Source organism: Engystomops pustulosus, chromosome 6, assembly GCF_040894005.1.
Source record: "Engystomops pustulosus chromosome 6, aEngPut4.maternal, whole genome shotgun sequence".
Lineage (NCBI taxonomy): Eukaryota > Metazoa > Chordata > Amphibia > Anura > Leptodactylidae > Engystomops > Engystomops pustulosus.
The window spans coordinates 152431687-152452567 of NC_092416.1; the positions used below are offsets into that span (position 1 = coordinate 152431687).

Here is a 20881-nt window from a genome sequence, read left to right on the forward strand (position 1 = left end):
TTCAGCCTGCCTCCAGTAGTATACAGCTTGCCCCCAGTAGTATACAGCATGCTCCCAGTAGTATACAGTTTGCCTCCAGTGGTATACAGCCTGCCCCCAGTGGTATACAGCCTGCCCCCAGTGGTATACAGCCTGCCCCCAGTGGTATACAGCTTTCCCCCAGTAGTATACAGCTTGCCCCCAGCATTAAAAAAAATAAATTTATATACTCACCCTCCGGTGGCCCCGATGTCCGCGCCACTTGTCTTCAGGCTTCCGCGCCGCTTGTCTTCAGGCTTCCGCGCCCGTCTTCTTTCTTCTGCTGGGTGCCGCCATTGCTCTCTCCCGGCCGACGGAAAGACATGGCGGCGCCCACCAGAAGAAAGAAGACGGGCGTGGAAGCCTGAAGACAAGCGGCGCGGGCGCCTGAAGACAAGCGGCACGGGCATCGGGGGAGAAGCACTGCACATCGGGCACACCGGAGGGTGAGTATATAAGTTTATTATTTTTTAAGTATTTTTTACTCTTTATAGCTGGATATTGACTCCTGTATAAGCCGAGGGGACGTTTTTCAGCACATTTTTTGTGCTGAAAAACTCGGCTTATACACGAGTATATACAGTATATATTAAATATATATACAATGTCTAATGTGAATATGTTATAATAGTGTTTGACAAAGACCTCAAAATGTTACACGTTTGGGCCACAGTAAAAATCACTTGAGGAAGCAACCTTTGTAGTGCCAGGATCTTTTGTCAATGTAAAACTGTTCTAGTTGCTCATGGCAACCAATCAGAGCTCAGCTTTCATTATCCCAACACGGGTTTTAAAATGAAAGCTGAACTCTAGATCAGTTTTACTCTGTATTTCATGTACTGCCCTCCTTCAGTGATTCAAAATGAGCAGTTATCAGAAGCTCGTACCATTTTAAGCAAGTCTGAGTGTATGACCACAATGTGACGGAAGCAAGCGACTGTGACTTCAGGGTCAAGTTACATAATTAGTATGGTTGAAAAAGGACGTTTGTCCATCAAGTTCAACCAAGGAAGGAAAGGGATCGGAAATGGATTCTAAAGTCTCTAAATTAAGTTCTAAGAGGAACGTTTTAATCCTCCCCCCATGAAGGCTGAAGTCACCTGGCGACCAGCTAACCTGGGCAAGTGCCGGGGCCCAAGTGTCACTTTAAGACACTGGTACAAATGATCACCATCCGGCTCGTGTTTACTGGCTCTATGCTGCCCTCGTTGGTAGTACAGCATAGAGGCAGAATCCAAAACCTTTTCCTCGTTCCCCCGAAGCGGTGCGTGTATGGCAGGCACATGCCAAAGAAAGAAGGCGGCTGCAGGCGCTGCTTTGGAGGAACAAGGAAATGTGAGTTTTTTTTCTTTTCCGGAGGGGGGTCAGTGTGACTACAGGGGGAGGGGACAGTATGGCTACAAGGGGAAGGGACAGTGTGGCTACAGTGGGAGGGGGGCAGTGTGGCTACATGGGGAGAGGGGCAGTGTGGCTACAGTGCGGGGGGCAGTGTGGCTACGAGGGGTAAGACGGCAGTGTGGCTATGTAGGATGGAGGAAGTGTGGTTACTGGAGGGGCCCATAAAAGGCTCTGTCACCCAGGGGCCTACTAAAACCTGGAGCTGGCCCTGACAGAAGGAGTCCCCCATCAGCCCTAAGGAAGTGAGAATACGTTTGGGGGTCCGTGCACATCACCGTGGTCTGTATATTTTATACTAGTGGCTTATCCATTAACATCATAATTTTACCCCTGTTAGCTCCTCAGACAATTGGGGCATTTAGGGCATAGGATGTTGCTATACTCCATTATGAGGTTTGGTGTTGTGATGCAATATTTTTGACTGACTAAGGTCCCTGTTTACAGCATAGATTAATTTTTAGTGATAATACCATTGATAATCATGTTTTATATCTGGGTTTTGTGCATTGTATGTTAGTCTGTTGTTGTCCTTGTGTTATCCATTTTTATCCCTACGGGAAGCTTTAGTCATCTAATAAAGTGTATTGAATTTTGATACTTTTTGGTATCTTATTTTCTTTATACAAATTGAGTAGGCGTTCACTGTGGAGCAGTAAGCTAATTGCTTCTTAGCCAAAAAGTGTCACTTCCAGTGACACTACTGACCCCACCCATCTCAAATGATGTTGGGCCAAGACACTCTAATTTAGGAATGGACAAAGTCCAAATTTATCCTGTAATTGTTGTGGCTGGCACCACATCTGCCCAATTGGAATATGTTTTGGGCTTTGGTTTCTGTATACTTACTGGGGAACATGTAACATAAGTCTGGCTTTGTCCTTTTTTTTTTCTTTCTAAGAGGTTTTTCCTTATTGTTACATGTGGTGTTTGGTATTTAGTGAATTTGCATCTTCGTAAAAGACCACTAAATTCTCACTTGAAAGAATAAGAATACATGGTACATTTTGAAGACTACAATGAGAAGTGTAAGTGCATTTTTGTAAAACGGTATAGAACACTTTGTAGAGCTGTATATGTTGTGATAAATGTGTAAGTAGAAATTAGTTTTGAAAAACTCTGACATTGTACTTCTATTGGCTTCTGTTATGTTGTAGAAGCTCTCAAATAATTGCAATTCTTATAATAACACTAGCAATTTTTAGAGTTTGCTTGTTGGGTCTTTTTCTATGTCAGGTAGGAAATGACAAAGAAATAGACATTACAAGTCCTGGCCACTGGAAACATCAAGAGGCAGAAGCCTATGCACATATTGTTTGTCATTGCTTTACATGGGGTCCTGTAAAAAGGAAATGAAAGTTAAAATTTAAAAAAAATATATTCAAATCACCTCCCTTTCCCTAGAACTCATATAAAACAAAATAAACAGTAAAAATCACAAACATGTCAGGAATTGTTGCATTCCAAAATGCCCAATCTACCAAAATATGAAACCAAAAATTCGTTATCACTGTGTTTGTGCCGAACCGAAGAATAAAGTAGGTGTATCATTCAGAGAGCACAGTGAAAATCCTAAAAACTGAGCTCACAAGAAAGTGACGCAAATACATTTTTGTCAATTTCACCACATTTGGAATTTTTTTCCAGCTTTCCAGTACACAGCATGGAATAATAAATAACACCACCAAATAACACCATAAATTTTACACAGAAAATAAGCCCTAACATAGCACTGTACTCGTAAAAATTAATAGGGGGTTAAATCAGTGGCATAACTAGGAATGAGTGGGCCCCAAAGCAAAGTTTTGGCTGGGGCCCCCTCCAACCATAGGCCCTCAATTTTACATAGGGGTTTCCATTATCTTTTTCTATTAATGAGGAGATTACCAGAGAGCAGCTGTAGATGAAGCTCTGCAGAAGGTTTCCTTCTACTGTATTAATAACTATAATAATAATGCTGGTTGCTGCACAGGTTTCTCTGTTATAAGTAATGGTAGAAGTTATGGCAGTTGGGAAGAGGCTTCTATTTACTGTCGGTCTCTGTTATTCTCCACAATGGAAGAAGATAAAGGAAACCAATCATGGCCGCTCCTGCTCAGTACCAGTATATGGGCCATGTCCCCTCATCACTAACTAGTCAGGAGGTTTAAACCTGACACTGCTTGTCTTAAAGGGCACCTACCACCCCGATTTTACCTATAAAGGTAGAAGGGGTGGTAGGTGGATGGATGGGACGTGAGGATAGCCCTTTTTTGGGCTAATCCTCACGTCCCGGGTGTCTTTTACAAAACTTTATTACATCTATATGCTAATTTTTTTATGCGGCTACTGGGGCGTGGAGTAGCCGGACACAAGGCTACTAGTCGCGGTTACTCCACGCCCCAGTAGCCGTGTTACTCCGCCTACCAGATAATCTTCGGCGCGCAGCTCCTGGTAGCTGCGCGCCCTCGTCCGGGTCCCCTGCGTTCTGCACATGCGCAGAACGCAGGCCTTCGGCTGCACGGCCGCGGCCCTGGGGCCGGAACTACTGCGCATGCGCAGTAGCCGGGGGACTCGGACGAGGGCGCGCAGCTACCAGGAGCTGCGCCACAAAGATTACCTGGTAGGCGGAGTAACGTGGCTACTTGGGCGTGGAGTAGCCGCGACTAGTAGCCTCATGTCCGGCTACTCCACGCCCCAGTAGCCGCATAAAAAAATTAGCATATAGATGTAATAAAGTTTTGTAAAAAACACCCGGGACGTGGGGATTAGCCCAAAAAAGGGCTATCCTCACGTCCCATACATCCACCTACCACCCCTTCTACCTTTATAGGTAGAATTGGGGTGGTAGGTTCCCTTTAAGAGCCATTAGCTGCAAGAAAGCAGGGTAAGGGTTAAATCTCTGGACTCCTTGCTTCATTTTACTAAAGTCACTTATAAGCAGGAACAGGAGCAGTAGAACCTTCCACTATATGCACCAGCAGCTGCAGAACCCCCAATACACGCGCCAGCTGCTACAAAACTTCCAATACATGCGCCATTCGCTGCAACCCCTCAATACACGTGGCAACTACATCACATTTATTACTGACTACACCACATTTATTACTGACTACACCACATTTATTACTGACTGCATCACGTTTATTACTGACTACACCACATTTATTACTGACTACATCACATTTATTACTTACTACACCACATTTATTACTGACTGCTCCACATTTATTACTGATTGCGTCACATTTATTACTTACTACACCACATTTATTACTGACTACACCACATTTATTACTGATTGCGTCACATTTATTACTGACTACACCACATTTATTACTGACTGCTCCACATTTATTACTGACTACATCACATTTATTACTGACTACACCACATTTATTACTGACTACATCACATTTATTACTGACCGCACCTCATTTATTACTGACCGCACCTCATTTATTACTGACTACACCACATTTATTACTGACTGCTCCACATTTATTACTGACTGCATCACATTTATTACTGACTACACCACATTTATTACTGACTGCACCTCATTTATTACTGATTGCGTCGCATTTATTACTGACTACACCACATTTATTACTGACCGCACCACATTTATTACTGACCGCACCTCATTTATTACTGACTGCGTCACATTTATTACTGACTGCGTCACATTTATTACTGACTGCGTCACATTTATTACTGACTGCACCGCATTTATTACTGACTACACCACATTTATTACTTACTACACCACATTTATTACTGACTGCTCCACATTTATTACTGACTACACCACATTTATTACTGACCGCACCACATTTATTACTGACCGCACCTCATTTATTACTGACTGCGTCACATTTATTACTGACTGCGTCACATTTATTACTGACTGCGTCACATTTATTACTGACTACACCACATTTATTACTTACTACACCACATTTATTACTGACTGCTCCACATTTATTACTGACCGCACCTCATTTATTGCTGACTACACCACATTTATTACTGACCGCACCACATTTATTACTGACCGCACCTCATTTATTACTGACTGCGTCACATTTATTACTGACTGCGTCACATTTATTACTGACTGCACCGCATTTATTACTGACTACACCACATTTATTACTTACTACACCACATTTATTACTGACTGCTCCACATTTATTACTGACCGCACCTCATTTATTACTGACTACACCACATTTATTACTGACCGCACCACATTTATTACTGACCGCACCTCATTTATTACTGACTGCGTCACATTTATTACTGACTGCACCACATTTATTACTGACTGCACCGCATTTATTACTGACTACACCACATTTATTACTTACTACACCACATTTATTACTGACTGCTCCACATTTTTAACTGACTAGACCTCATTTATTACTGAGTGCTCCACATTTATTATTGACTAGACCTCATTTATTACTGACTACATCACATTTATTACTGAGTGCTCCACATTTATTATTGACTAGACCTCATTTATTACTGACTGCGTCACATTTATTACTGACTAGACCTCATTTATTACTGACTGCATCATATTTATTACTGACTGCTCCACAATTTTGTCCTGGGTCCTAGATACATATGTCAGCTGCTGCAGAACCTCATATTAATGCAGAAATGCAGTGGAGGGGGAAGATAAGTTTGGATGATGCAGAGGGGTCTGTATGTGTTTAAGGGACAAACTAGGAGAGGTGAGGAGAGCTCCATAGCTGCTCCTGCACACAGGACACTAAGGGGTTAAGGCAGAGTGTGAGGAGACACTTGGGGGAGGTAGGACTTAGCTCTGGCTTATTCGGGTCTGCTATGGAGAAGGCTGGGTCGTCTCTGCAAGTGCTGGACGTTCTCCCTCTTCTCTGTATGAAGATTTCCGCGCTGCTGACATGCAGAGCGAGGATTGGCTGCAGGCTGGCAGGCTCCTCTCCTCCCTCTCTCCCTCCTGAAGGCCTCCACGGAGCTTGCTACAAGGAGATAGAGGTTGGTGCCCGCCCCTAAATACAGTCCTGCACTCAGCGGTACCGCTGCGCTTCTCATTACATGGAGGGGGCATAACTACAGCCAAGGTGAAAGAGAGGCCCAGGACACGGCCCAGTACAGGCCCATGACCCTGCCGGGCCCCTTGCTACGTCTGCTATGGCTGTAGTTACGCCCCTGTAAGTAGCAAACAATGCCAATTTCTGCTTAGTAGCTAATAACACTCTAAATGGTATTCCCTGTGTTGCCAGTAATCGGTCCCAGATTGCCTCAAATTTCTTAGCATTTTTCTTTTCAAATAGACCCCATACTCCAACCGCATAATATTATTCATGTGATGTTTCTATTCCCTCATAGTAGGAGGTGAGGCTCCTATGTATTGAGAAAGGTTTTCCTTGCATGCTCCCTGAATAGTGGTATGGTTCATTTCACTGTCAGGCATATTACCCAAAACACACAATCGAGAGTTAGTACTTAGAAGTACAGGCAGTCCCCGGGTTACATACAAGATAGGGTCTGTAGGTTTGTTCTTAAGTTGAATTTGTATGTAAGTCGGAACTGTATATTTTATCATTGTAATCCCAGACAGAACTTTTTTGGTCTCTGTGACAATTGGATTTTAAAAATGTTGGGTTGTCATAAGAATCAATATTAACACTAAAGCTTCATTACAGACACCTGTGATAACTGTTACAGCTGTTTATTGTAGCATAGGACTAAAGTACAATAAATGACCAATATCCAGAGGTCCGTTTGTAACTAGGGGTCGTATGTAAGTCAAGTGTTCTTAAGTAGGGGATCGCCTGTATTTGAAAAAACTCAGACAGAAGGCGCATTTCCTCATTCGAGTAGTCACCTAACTCATGGCAGGCCCAAAACATATGATGCAGATTGGAATTGTCCTGTTGACAGCGAGGGCATTAAGATGTCTGCGAATATTAAATCTATACAAGATCTCAGGGGTCTAATATGCTCTATTAATAAGAAACTTCAGCCTTTGACTCTCACTAGGCAATAACCTAGGGACCAGATCCAACAGTTCATTCTAGTGGTCATCTGTAACTGGGCCTATGTCATTCTCCCATTTCTGCCGGTTTGGAAATTGAAATTTGTCCAGGCATTTACCCAAGAGCCAGGAATACATGAAGGAAATCATCCCTGATGTTTCTTTTCTCTTGGTGATTCATGTCAACAGAATGCTACCCTCCACAGATACAGTCACCTCCCCAAATTGGGCCGTCTCAGTTGCAAATACTGATAAAAGAACCTTCCTCCTAAACCAAACCCATTGTTGAGTTGCTTAAATGCTATCAGTCGACCATCTTGGAGGACTTAAGCTATGATAACCAACCCTTTCTGTTCCCATGGGGAGAAGCCCTCTAGTTGAAGTATTTCTGGTAATGTGGGATTACGCCACAGGGGACTATACTCCGTTCCTGGCCCAACCCTGTTAGTTTCTTAAATGTAGCCCATATACTCTGGAGGATTGGTAGTGTCACATTATGAAGGTTAAAAATGCCAGCCTCCAAGTCATTCAATGGAGAAGGGTTTCTGAAACACTGACAAATTAATCTCCCGACACTCCCCAACCCATCTCTATACCCCCACCCATCAAGTTGTAGCTGCGACGAGAAAGTATAGCTAGGGGTTGGGAAAAGCTAGGCCCCCAGCATACTTATTTCTTTGCAAATATTCCCCCTTTTAAAAATAAGGTATGCTCTGCTAGTAGCTGATAGCCCATGATTTTGGGCCTCCTTACAATTCCGTTATTAGATCCAGGGCGGCAATATAAGCAGATTCATTCGCAGCGACCCTATTTTTAAGAATCTGTAAATATTCCCATTTAGTTTTATGTTTACTAATTTGCTATATATTTAATCACATAATGTGCCCTTTTAACACCCTCCATACAACCAAAGTAGATGATGTGGCCACATTGTGGTAAAGGAATTGCTCTATATTGGACAAGTAAGCCCCCCGCTATCAAGGAGTTGGATCCAGAAGGGGTTGGTTTTCCTCAATTCCACAGGATTGCGCTGGCCCTGATCAAGAAGTAGGGTTCTCAGGAGTGGACCTGGGCAAATATATGTAACATCAGCGACATATGGGAGGAGGGAGTATGTTCCCAAAGGAAGGTCTGTATGTGATAGGGAGCCATGGGAACTAGAGTAACATGAATATTGTTGATCCTGGGAATGACTCAGGCGCCATATGTCACATCAGCCCACCTCTTCCAGAAGCCTAGTGAGAGTAGTTTTGTGATGTGTGGGCCCCTGTAGTGCTAAACTTATCCAATTCTGGAGACAAATAATTGTTATAGTCTCCCACTGAAAGAACAGGGACCTCGGGAAATGCTGATATAAATGCCAGCACCTTCCTTAGAGTTTCACAATTAAAGGGCTGTGGCACATAAATTGCTACAATAATAAGAGTTATCCTATAAATAGACATTATAAACGGCCATCTGTATCCATTAAGGAGGTGAAACATACCAAGGGAATTGCCTTAGGCATGAGTATGCTCACTCCATGTGAGTGGGTAGAATAAGTGGAGTGGTAGGAATTAGCAATCCAGGCCCTATTCAGCAGATTGGTATTATCTGAAGTAAGATGAGTTTCAAGTACACAGGACCACAGGGTGTGATCCTGTATTGTGGAAATATCAAATAATATATCGATAATGGTGGTTTATGTCCCAACTTTAATATTGACAACTATCTCAAACAGGACATTAAAACGTAAACTTTATTCGGACAACGTTAAAAAGCGTTTGTGGGGCTGCCTACAATTCAATTTATTAAAAAGGCCAAGTGTACAAGACGGACATACATAAATTGTAGTGTGGCCTCCAACACACTAGAGATTTGTGTGCAGGGACAATGGTGCTATGTTCACTGGTTGTATCCACACCTGTCGCACCTAAACTCTCAACCAATATGGTGAGCAGTGTTGGAGGCCATTCATCCACAACAAAAGAATGGTACTAGACCCTCATGGTTAGGTACCAGTATCTGTTCACACATGAGGGTCTGCACCTAGTGTGACCATACGTCAAATAAGTGCCTGACGCGTTTCCCCGCTACATAAACTGAAGTAGCGGTTCATCAGAGGAGTGTTACGATACTGACCCCCTGAATCTCAACTGTCTATGCTAGTCTGAAGCATTGATGTCAGCTTGCTAGCTAAGCTAGACTACAGAGGGGTCGGTCACGCTAGTATGGTGACATACGCCGGCATTTGTTTGGCCGCGCGTGCTGCCGGCGTCCCGGGCTATTTAAAGACTAAGCACCGCCCACAGGAAGGAGGAGGAGGGGGACGGACCTCGAGAGTGCTCGACGTCACCGGACACTCCCCTAAACACTCGGCGGAGTCCTCCACACGTCACCACTCGAGGACCCAATCAGGAGTCAAAGAGTATGACAGCGAAGGCACCAATCCGATACCAGGGAGCGTGACAGCCGATGCCCTCCTGAAAATAGTGTATCCTGCCTCCTCATGAATCGCTACATCGCGATAGAGTTACTTGAGGTACTTGATCGCGGTTCTCAGGGAACCTAAGCACATAGTGTATCTGTAGGCTCAGATGGGGACATAGGTATAAACTGAAGAGTAATGTACAGAGGTAACAGGGTCACAGAATTTTATACACAATAGGAGGTACTGGGTGTACCACTGGAATCCAACATTAATCTCATATTTACAGTAGTTGGATTATAATGATGTTGTAATAACACAACTGGGTTATTATAATGACAGGTGAACATATCAGGAAGCCTTGTAACAGAAAAAATGGTGTCGCATCCAGATGCATAGGACATCATTTATCAATGGCTCCCAAAGCATTAGAGTATGGGGATAATCTATGGTTAAATGAAGCAGGCATAAGCAATGTGCTCATTTAAACCATCAGGTTGAATTGTTCCCAGATCAAAGATCCATCGCGATTCCCGTTGGGATAACTTTCTTTCAAAGTCCCCTCCTCTGGGTGAGGGTTCAACTATCTCAATGATCTGGAAACGTAGAACTTTATGATTCCCCTGATGGTGTTCCCATATATGTCTCGAGACAGATGTATCCCTTTTGTTCTTGACATCGTTGATGTGTTCCCTAAAACGTCTTCTCGCTTCACGAGTTGTTTGCCCAACATATTGGATCTGGCATATACATGTGAGTAAATAAATCACTCCTTTCGTTGTGCAGTTGGAAAAATGTTTCATATAATAGGTTCTCCCTGTTATAGTACTTTGGAATGTGTTGCCAGTGCAGATATATTGGCATGACTTACATCCACTGCCACGGAATGTCCCTTTGGGTTTCTCTGGAAGCCAGGTGTTATGCCCTGTAAGGGGTTTTAAGTGGCTTTGGACCACACTATCCCCTATATTTTGGCCCCTTCTATACGTAATAGAGGGAAACACATCAATCGTGTCAACAATATCTTTATCCATCCTCAGGATGTTCCAGTTGTTACGTAGAATTTTCTTTACTTCATCCTGGCATCCATCATATGTCCCTATAATCCTAGTTTTGGACTGTCCCGTATCGGTTCTCCTTTTGGGGACCAATAGGTCATGTCTCCTCTGATTTAGAGCGTGTTGGTGAGCCTCTCTCAGGACATCGGACGGATACCCCTTGTCTAGGAATCGTTTCTGGAGATCCCTTGAGGCTTCGAGATACTGATTCATAGCAGAACAGTTTCTTCGAACCCTCAAATATTGGCCTTTTGGGATTCCCCTCTTGAGGGGTGCCGGATGCCAGCTTTGCCACCTCAAGAGGCTATTCGAGGCAGTGGGCTTTCTAAACAATTGAGTTTCCAGATTCCCAGATTCTTTAAGGAGGATTTTTATGTCCAGGAATGTTATCTCTTTGGGATTTATTTCGTATGTAAAGAACAGGCCTAAATCATTAATGTTCAAATGGGCCACAAACTCCACAAAGAGATCCACCGGTCCATTCCATAGGATCAGGACATCATCAATGAACCTCAGCCATAGGATTATGGCCGAGGTCCATTTGTCCATTTCCTCCTGGAAAACGACTTCTCTCTCCCACCAGCCCAGGTAGAGGCTTGCAAAGGTGGGAGCACATGGGCTCCCCATTGCAACCCCCCTGAGCTGGTGGAAGAACTTCCCCTCAAAGAGGAAAAAGTTCCTCGTCAATACAAAATCAAGAAGTCTCATGACAAACTCGTTATGAGCCCTGCAATGCAGCCCTCTGGTCCTGAGAAAATCATGCACCGCATTACAACCCTTCTGATGGGGAATCGAGCTGTAGAGGGCCTCGACATCTAAACTGGCCAAGTATGATCCAGAAGGGAGTGTGTATCCATTAAGGAGGTGAAACATACCAAGGGAATTGCCTTAGGCATGAGTATGCTCACTCCATGTGAGTGGGTAGAATAAGTGGAGTGGTAGGAATTAGCAATCCAGGCCCTATTCAGCAGATTGGTATTATCTGAAGTAAGATGAGTTTCAAGTACACAGGACCACAGGGTGTGATCCTGTATTGTGGAAATAACAGCATATTGTTTGTTGGCATCCCCCGAGACCTGTACGTTCCACACCAATATCTTAAGCCTTATATACATTTAATGAGTATGAACCAGTAACCCGTATGAACCCCACAAAGTAACACATTAGTGCCTTTTACCTTAGATTGCCTCCCACTACCCTCCCCCCATAGGTCCAAAAAACATAAACCGTGCAGTAAATGAAACATTCCCCAACTAGGGAATTAAAGGCTATGATATTCTTCTTAGACATCAAGTGTTCCTCAAGCACCTGCAGCTTGCTGCATAAGTACTGTTCATGTGGTGTATTCAATCCTCAGCAGCTGGTTTATTACAGAGTCTCCCCTCGTTGATGTCTAGCCAATGGACCACTCCACTTGGCGACCAAATGCAGTGATCCTCAGACGTGGAGGGAACAGGATTGCATAGCGGACATTCAGGGCACAGAGTCGTCTTTTAATATCCATAAAGTGAGCTTGTCTCTTCAAGACATTGGTGAGATTCTCATGATTCCTGGCTTTCCGTGGAATATTGTCCCTGTCAAGGAAATATATTTATATGAATGGATAATATATTCATCAGCATTGGCCCAGGAGCACCCTCTGGCAGCAGGGCCCTGGTGGGCACCTAGTTTAATTACAAATAGTGGTGTAAAAACGTCATCTCCAAATTTATCCTGTAACCAGACTTCAAAAAACTCCTCTGGGTGTGCACCCACAACTCAGGGTGTTTTCTATTTCCTCTGACTTATCTAACAGCATGGACACATTATTAATCACTCTTTGTGTGTTCTCTCACATCGCCGACTTAGACATACCCCATGACAGATGCATCTTAGAAGTTTTCCCTTATCCCCTTCCCGACGTGCCCCGTACTAGTACGGCGCGCGCCGGGTCCCGGTGCATGGAGAGGGCTCGTGGGCCAAGCCCTCTCCATAGCCGGTAAGTCTTTGCTGCATATTGCAGCAAAGGCTTACCGATCGCGGGTGCTTTCACGGCGATCGCCGCCGGCAATGCTGCCGGAGGCTCCAAAATGATGGCGCCGCATGGGCGCCGCCATCTTGCCGCGGATCAGCGCTCCCCGATGACGTCACGGGGAGCGGTGATCCGTTGCCATGACAGCTTCGGGTCTCACGAAGGACCGAAGCAGTCTCGTTTTAACCCATTCATTACAATGTGCTATCAGCACATTGTAATGAATGAGGAGTAAAATCCCCATATACTGCCATATTGCAGTATGGCAGTATATGGTAGGATCGATCAGACAACCTAGGGTTAAAGTACCCTAGGGAGTCTGAAAAATAGTAAAAGTAAAAAAAAGTTAAAAAAAATATATATATAATAAAAAAACCTAAAAATTCAAATCACCCCCCTTTCCCTAGAACTGATATTAATATTAATAAACAGTAAAAATCATAAACACATAAGGTATCGCCGCATCCGAAAATGTCCGATCTATCAAAATATAATTACGGTTTTTCACTGCGTTTAACCTCGTAACGGAAAATAGCGTCCAAAGTCAAAAATGACATTTTTTTGCCATTTTGAAAAATATAAAAAATTAATAAAAAGTGATCAAAAGGTCGCACAGTCCTAAAAATGATAGCAATGAAAACGCCATCAAAAGTCGCAAAAAATGACACCACCCACAGCTCCGTACACCAAAGTATGAAAAAGTTATTGCCGCCAGAATATGGCAAAATCAAAAAAAAAAATTTGTACAGGAGGTTTTAATTTTTTTAAATGTATGAAAACATTATAAAACCTATACAAATTTGGTATCCCCTTAATTGTACCAACCCAAAGAATAAATTAGACATGTCATTTGTGGCACACAGTGAAAGCTGTAAAATCCAAGCCCACAAGAAAGTGTCACAAATGTGTTTTTTCACCATTTTCACTGCATTTGGAATTTTTTTCCCGCTTCCCAGTACGTGCCATGGAATATTAAATACCGTCACTACGAAGTGCAATTTGTTACGCAGAAAATAAGCCATAACAGAGCTCTTTATGTGGAAAAATAAAAAAGTTATAGATTTTTGAAGGTGGGGAGTGAAAAATGGAAGTGAAAAAACTAAAAAAGGCCAAGTCGTTAAGGGGTTATTGGTCTTTAGTGAATTTACAACTTTTCAAAACAAACACTAAATCAACAAGTGTATCTTCATGATAAAAATACATGGTACAACTGGAAGTCTACAATGAGAAGTGTTAGTGTTTTTGTTGTAAAACAGTTTGTAGAGCTTTAGATGTCATATTGCTCTGACATTGCATTTCTATTGGCTTCTATGATTCAAAACTGTTGTAGAAGCCCCAAAATAATCCCAATTGCTAGAAAAACATCAGAAATTGTGACCATTTCCAAGCAAGCAAACTTTCGCAGATGAAAATTCTCTTGTGTCTATTCCTATGTTGTCTATATGCACATCATGTATGTAGTTGTATTACATAGGGGCCTGTTCTGTGGACTGTATCCATTAGGCGCCTACTCCAATCAAGTGTAAATAGTCTAATGACCAACAACAATATAACACAATTTGAACGATTTGTACAATAGTATTGTACAATATTTCTTATTTACATCATCCAGTGGGAATAAAAAATGTAAATGGAATTTTCATTTATATTGTTGTTTTTTATCAATTTTAGAATCGACTCAGATGTTGCTTCCAACAAATGTTGTCGCTATGTTGTCTTCCAACAAATTTTTTTGTAAGACCATTTAAAGGTATATGTCGCTTTCATAAAATCAGTCACTGACTCAATGATTTCAAATAGGTATTTCTGGTTAGTTGATTCATAATAGGTGATTTTTCGTAGTCATATTTGATCATTTTCCTGATGGAAACATGATGATCTGTATATAACAATTTGACTTCAACCCCTTAATGACCGCCCTACGGCGGTCATTAAGGGTACTTCTTCTGTCGCAATGCCTTTCTACGGCGGGACATCGGGTTTAGCTGGTGCCGGTGAAAAAACTCAGATACCGGGTGTTTAACCCCTTACACGTCCCTGTAAAGCATGACCGCGACGTGTAAGTGTCACTACCGTGGATCGGAGTCCCCGGTCTGCTTACCAGAGGATCTGATCCCTCCAGCTGCAGCCCCGGAGTCTGGCGAGTGCCCTGAGGCCGTCGGTTTCTGTCCCCGCTAAGTTCCGCCTCCTGCCAGCACCCGGCTGTATGTAACTGAGCATGGGGAGCATGCTCAGTTACTTACACTGTACATTACAATTACAAGTGTAAAGGCTTGAACAAGCGATCGGACACTTTTTCAAGCCAAAAACACAAAAAAGCACATATTTGGTATCACCAGATCTGTACAATAAATCTAAATCAATATTGAACCCGCTCGGTGAACAACGTAAAATATACAATTTTTCATAAAACACCATCACAAAAAATTTTCTAAAAAGTGATCAAAAAAAGTTACATTTAATGATATGACTGAAAAGAACAACTCTTTTCGCAAAAAATAAGCCCTCAACCAGATCTGACCGCAGAAAAATACAGAAGTTATGACCCTGAAAAGTTGTCGAAAAACGTGATTTCCTCAAATATTGATTTTGCTCAGTAAAATTGAGCAAAGATAAGAAAACCTATATAAATGAGATATCACTGCAATCGTAGTGAACCAGAGAATAAAGATAAAAAAAATATTTTTACATTACGGTGAGTGGGGGAAAAAAATGTGCTAAAAATCCCCCAAAAATTGATAAATTTTTTGTGTCCCCCTTGAAATAGTTACTAAAATCTCATGAATAAGCTTTAGGCCCCCCACATTAATTATCTATACATTGTATCTCATCCTGCAAATAATAAGCCCTCATATGTTCGCATTACCAAAAAAATTAAAATTTATAGCTTGCACAATGTGACAATGCAAATCTGCTGTAAATGCCGCTGCTTTCATTCTATGCCCGGCCGTGCGCCCATACAGCAGGTTACCACCAGATATGGAGTATCAGTACTCTCGGGAGAAATTGGGCATGAAATGTTGCAGAGCGTTTCATCATTTAATGATTATGAAACGGTCATTTTTGGCCTAAGTGAATGTATTTTTCCAAAAATTTTAGTTTCTAAATCGCAGGTCCATATTGTTTTAACCCATGTGAAACACTTAAAGGGTTAATAGACTTAATAGAAGTTGTTTTACATACGTTACATGGGTAAAGTTTCTATAGTGGGGTAATTTATGGGGTTTTATTATCATATAGGCCTTTCAAAATCACTTGAAAGCTGAGTTGTCCCTCAAAATGTGAGTTTTGGGGATTTTCATGAAAATGAGAAAAATCGCACCAATAGTTCTGCGCCTCATAACATCCTAGAAAAATGACTGGATGCATAAAATATCATCTCAACATAAAGCCAAATTTTCACTTTTTTCAGACTGAAACGCAAAACTTTTCACTTAAATTTTATAGCTAACATGAACTACAATGTGTCAGGAGAAACATTCTCAAAATCACCCAGATATGTTAAAGTGTTCCGAAGTTATAACCAATTATGGTGACGTGGGGCAGATTTGAAAAATCGAGTCTGGACTGTTAGGATTGGGTAACACAAAAGACAGGGGATAGTGTGCCCTGAGCTTGCCCCAACCTCTGTCCCTTCCTATAGCCCCCCCACGCTAAACCGTGGGGCGACTACGTGAAGACTCGAAATACACTGGATAAGTGTGGGAAGGGAAACACAAACAGACTGACAAACATAAAACACAAAAGAATGGTAAACTAGCCGGAGTCACAATGAGAGGGTACGTCAATAGCAAAATCAGTAGGCAAAGAGTCAATGTCAAAAACGAGCCGAGGTCAACAACGATACAGATACAGAGCAATACAACCTAATGCAGCAAGCGAGTGATGAAGGGATTTCAAACATTGGCACAGGTGACTAGTGAGGCTGCAATTTATGCAGCCAGAACCCCACCTCCAGAACCTGATAGGAGCTGGACAACTACTGAGAATTAACCCCTCATGGTGCAGAATAACCAAGCACAATAGCAGGCACCATGCAGATGTACCACATGTCAGCAGTTCAGAACACAAGATCTTAGCAGCCGCTGCCCGGGACGAGAGGAGGAGTTTGCGCGGATACGCGCTGGAGGTTGGAGAACACTGCTAGCACCACCAGAAGAACCAGAAGTACCAGCATTCTCTCCAGCGAACCTGACGTGGACATTAAGCTGAAAACTAGTGTCGGTGATAAGGGGCTAACATTCTGGCCCAACTCGCCATCACCAGCAAGACAAAAAGTTGAAGAGCCAATATTGCAAATATTTTTATTCTGCCAGTGATGGTCAATTGTTAGAAATAGCTAATTCCTTTGATACCTGTAAAAGCTTGTTTTTGAGATACCAAGTAGGTTAATCAAATGAAACAGCTGATGAACTTTAGCGAATGTGTTACCACTGTTAAGAACTCCAGCTGCCAAAATCACTTACCTAGAGGTTGACATCCACATTTAGGTTGACTTTCCTACAATTTAAAGGTTTGTCCTTTAGCACACTCCACAAAGATGGATATAAAGTAACCAATCTACTTTTGTATTATCCACTGAAAAACCACACCCGCTCTGCCATTGCACGGTAGCATCAAAATTAGGGGATCTAGACAACTTTCAAATACTATACATTTTTGTTCATGCACTGGATTTCGATAATTCACACTTACATCAGCATGATACATTTGAAAATAAATCTCTTAATTTTTTTTTTTTTACAGTTACTGACATCAATAATAGCAGACGGTGAACAATTGTGTCTGATATGTGACACAGACACCTAGTCCCTCTTGCTGGACTAGTGTTGCTGGATACAATGCTATGTACTTGTCATTGTTGCCTACATTTAGGCCCAGATTGTTACAATGTAGCACAATTTACCCAAAAGCTCAAGAATCTTCTGCAACTTGTGTTGATTTCTAAATTCTTGAATTCCGTATAGGCAGATGAATCCTATTTTTAAAATTTTATTGTGTTTAATTCTTGATCGTAGCATTGTATGTTTGTATTACTTCTAAATTGCTGGACACATTTGCAGTCAATTAAAGTCATTTTGTCAGCTATTTGTACTGTTGCCTGAACCAATTTTATATCAGTTGAGGCATTGACAACACCACCAAACTGGTTTCCACAATTGGGGCAGACAATTTTATAAAACACAACAATCAGCAATTCCATCATTCAATCATTTGCGTTGCAGCTCTTGATATTCCTGCATTGCACTGCCATGTGCAGTAGAATTGCCTGTAGTTGAGTCAAAGATTGTAGGTTTGGCCTCTTTCAGTAATGTTTTATGCCAACAGCTGTTGGGGGTGAAGTGTTTAGAGCACATTCTGTAGGTATCATACTTTTTAACATACAATACTTTTTGAACAAAAAGCATCCAGGTCTCCAAAATCTTGTGTTTTATTTTGCAACCATTTTTTAATTATTTTAGCACTTTTTGGAAAGACATGCAGGGCAATGTTGGAATTATGCTGACATCTCCCAGGGTTGCACCCATTAACCTAACATGAAGTCTACTACTCCTACACAGTATATAAAATGTTAACTCTAGGTAAATGTGATCAGTCATTTCTTACAATCCAGCATTGTTTTTAGTAGAAGTTTAAATATAAAAATGAAATGTGATGTATTTCTAACCTGGATTTATAATCTAGACGGATTAGGGAATACTAAAAATATCTATTATTTGGCTCTGTCCATTAAGGGGTTTCATTAGATGCATTAGTGGTTGCAGAAGTGAGCGATAGCTAAATGTAACTTAACGCACCTACAGAGCATGCAGGCGGGTGAATACAAGAGACAACAACGTACACTGGCAAAATGAATGCACACAGGATCTGGGAGCATGCACGCTGTAGCAGGAGGCGTGGCCAAGCAATGGATTCATATACAGAGATCAGAAAGGTTAAGAAATCCGAGCCCGGAAACGGGAATGTAACACAAGAAACAGGCTTCAGCTGGTGGACGCATTTGATTTTGTTTAAACTATAACAAGAAGTTAAAATAAAAGATTGCAGCATATATTCACTCTACTAGACCCACAGCATATTAAGAAAAAAAATGATATGGCGTCTACACTTTAATTGACTGTCATTTAATACACAGCAAACTTTCTTCAGTTGCATAAAAGACAACAACAAGTTTATCTTTGTTTTGTTCTGCTTTCAGTTTTATAAAACCTGCTCTACATAGATAAGAAAAAATTCTTTCTCTGTGTCATGAGAATATGTCCCTAGATATTCATCTCATCACCTAGGAATAGAGAAAGAGTACAAAAGGGGATGATACTGATATAGTGTCACACATATCCATATTTTGATGTGAAGTTCTTGAGACTCTTGTATTTTAAATGTTTTTAACTGTTTTGTTGTCTTGTTTTTGTTAGCAATCCGTAGTAGCACCCAACTGGAAAAGACTCGTTGGTGCCCATTCAACAAACCTTAACTTGATTATTTTCTTTCTCAGCGGCCACACAGCCTATTGGCTACAGTCTTCAATATATGGTGTAACACCAATTGGCCATGGCCACTACAACTACTTATCCTGTTCATCACTTCCACTGCGTCCGTCTGAGTCTTCTCTTGTCTGTCTGTTTGCCTTGTAGGGCTTACATGCTGACTTTCATGCTCTTGAAGATTTCTTGCTCCTGAATGTTTTCACACTACTAAAATCAAAAAGAAATAGAGAAGAAGGACACTTGAAAATGTTAAATAAATAAAATATATTACAACCTTCAATATTATCCTCTTCACTATTGTTTTAGCCAATTTGGATAATAGTCTATTTATAAGTCTATTTACTCCATGTAAGCACAAAAATACTTCATTAACTCATATTACATCCAAGAATATTTTATGTTATTATCTTGTACCTTTACTTGGACACTCTGAAACTTATTTGAGCCTCCTAAGTTATAAATGATTCAGTCTATCTATAATAAATTTCCCTTTTTGTTTAATATTAAAGATCTGATATTTCAGTGTGTCTATAATGAACCATTCAGTGGTGACAGAATTCATTCTATTGGGTTTTGGAAACCTACACGGCTTCAGTATTGGAGTCTTTATTCTTTTTTTGATAATCTTTCTTTTTACAGTTATAGGAAACCTTCTGATCATCATCCTAGTCTCCACCAATGTCCGGCTCCAGTCTCCCATGTATTACTTCCTCTGTCATCTTTCTATTTCCGATCTTGTTATTTCCACAACCATTGTTCCTAACATGCTCAGTGCAGTTCTTCATGGCGCAAAACAAATATCCTATGTGGGCTGCTTATCCCAATTATACTTCTATGGTGGAACAATTGATACTGAATGTTTTCTTCTATTAGTGATGTCCTATGATCGATACTTGGCCATCTGTAACCCCCTCAGATATTCTAGGATCATGGACTTTAAGTGCCAGGTATTTCTATCACTGGGGCCATGGCTAACAGGTATTACTGTAGGTCTATTTGCAGTCATACCTATGTCAGGCTTTTATTTTTGTCGTGACAATATCATCAACAGTTTCTACTGTGAACTTCTTCCTATTCAGCAGCTTTCATGCTCAGACACTTCCTGGTTAGACTTAGAAGCAGTGGTGCTTTCTGTGCCAATATTTATCATGCCATGTGGTTTTATCACTGTAACCTATGTGTATATCTTCCGTACTATAATGAAGATCCCATCTACAACCGGCAAACACAAAACCTTTTCTACCTGCAGTTCTCATCTTATTGTTGTGATGATATTTTACGGGACACTAATATCCAAATACATGATCCCATCTAAAGGAGCTTCCTTGCTGACAAATAAGATTGTTTCCTTACTACACACTGTATTTACTCCTCTGTTTAACCCTATAATATATAGTCTCAGAAACCAGGACATAAATATGGCATTTCAAAAAGTTTTTGACAAATTATTGGAAATTTCATCTAATACATTTTGAGTTTGCTAGATTGTAT

The 20881-nt window shown here is 41.4% G+C and overlaps 1 protein-coding gene across 1 annotated transcript; it reads left to right on the forward strand.

The window, feature by feature from the left end:
* Positions 1 to 19923: 19923 nt before the first annotated feature.
* On the forward strand, positions 19924 to 20865 carry LOC140065973 (olfactory receptor 11L1-like). The gene has a single exon (XM_072113534.1). It carries the CDS (start codon positions 19924 to 19926, stop codon positions 20863 to 20865), a length of 942 nt encoding a protein of 313 aa, XP_071969635.1.
* The last annotated feature ends 16 nt before the right edge of the window (positions 20866 to 20881 follow it).

Bases quoted from the DNA above. Each gene is read 5' to 3' on its own strand.
- LOC140065973 (XM_072113534.1), top strand. From the start codon at position 19,924: ATGAACCATTCAGTGGTGACAGAATTCATTCTATTGGGTTTTGGAAAC.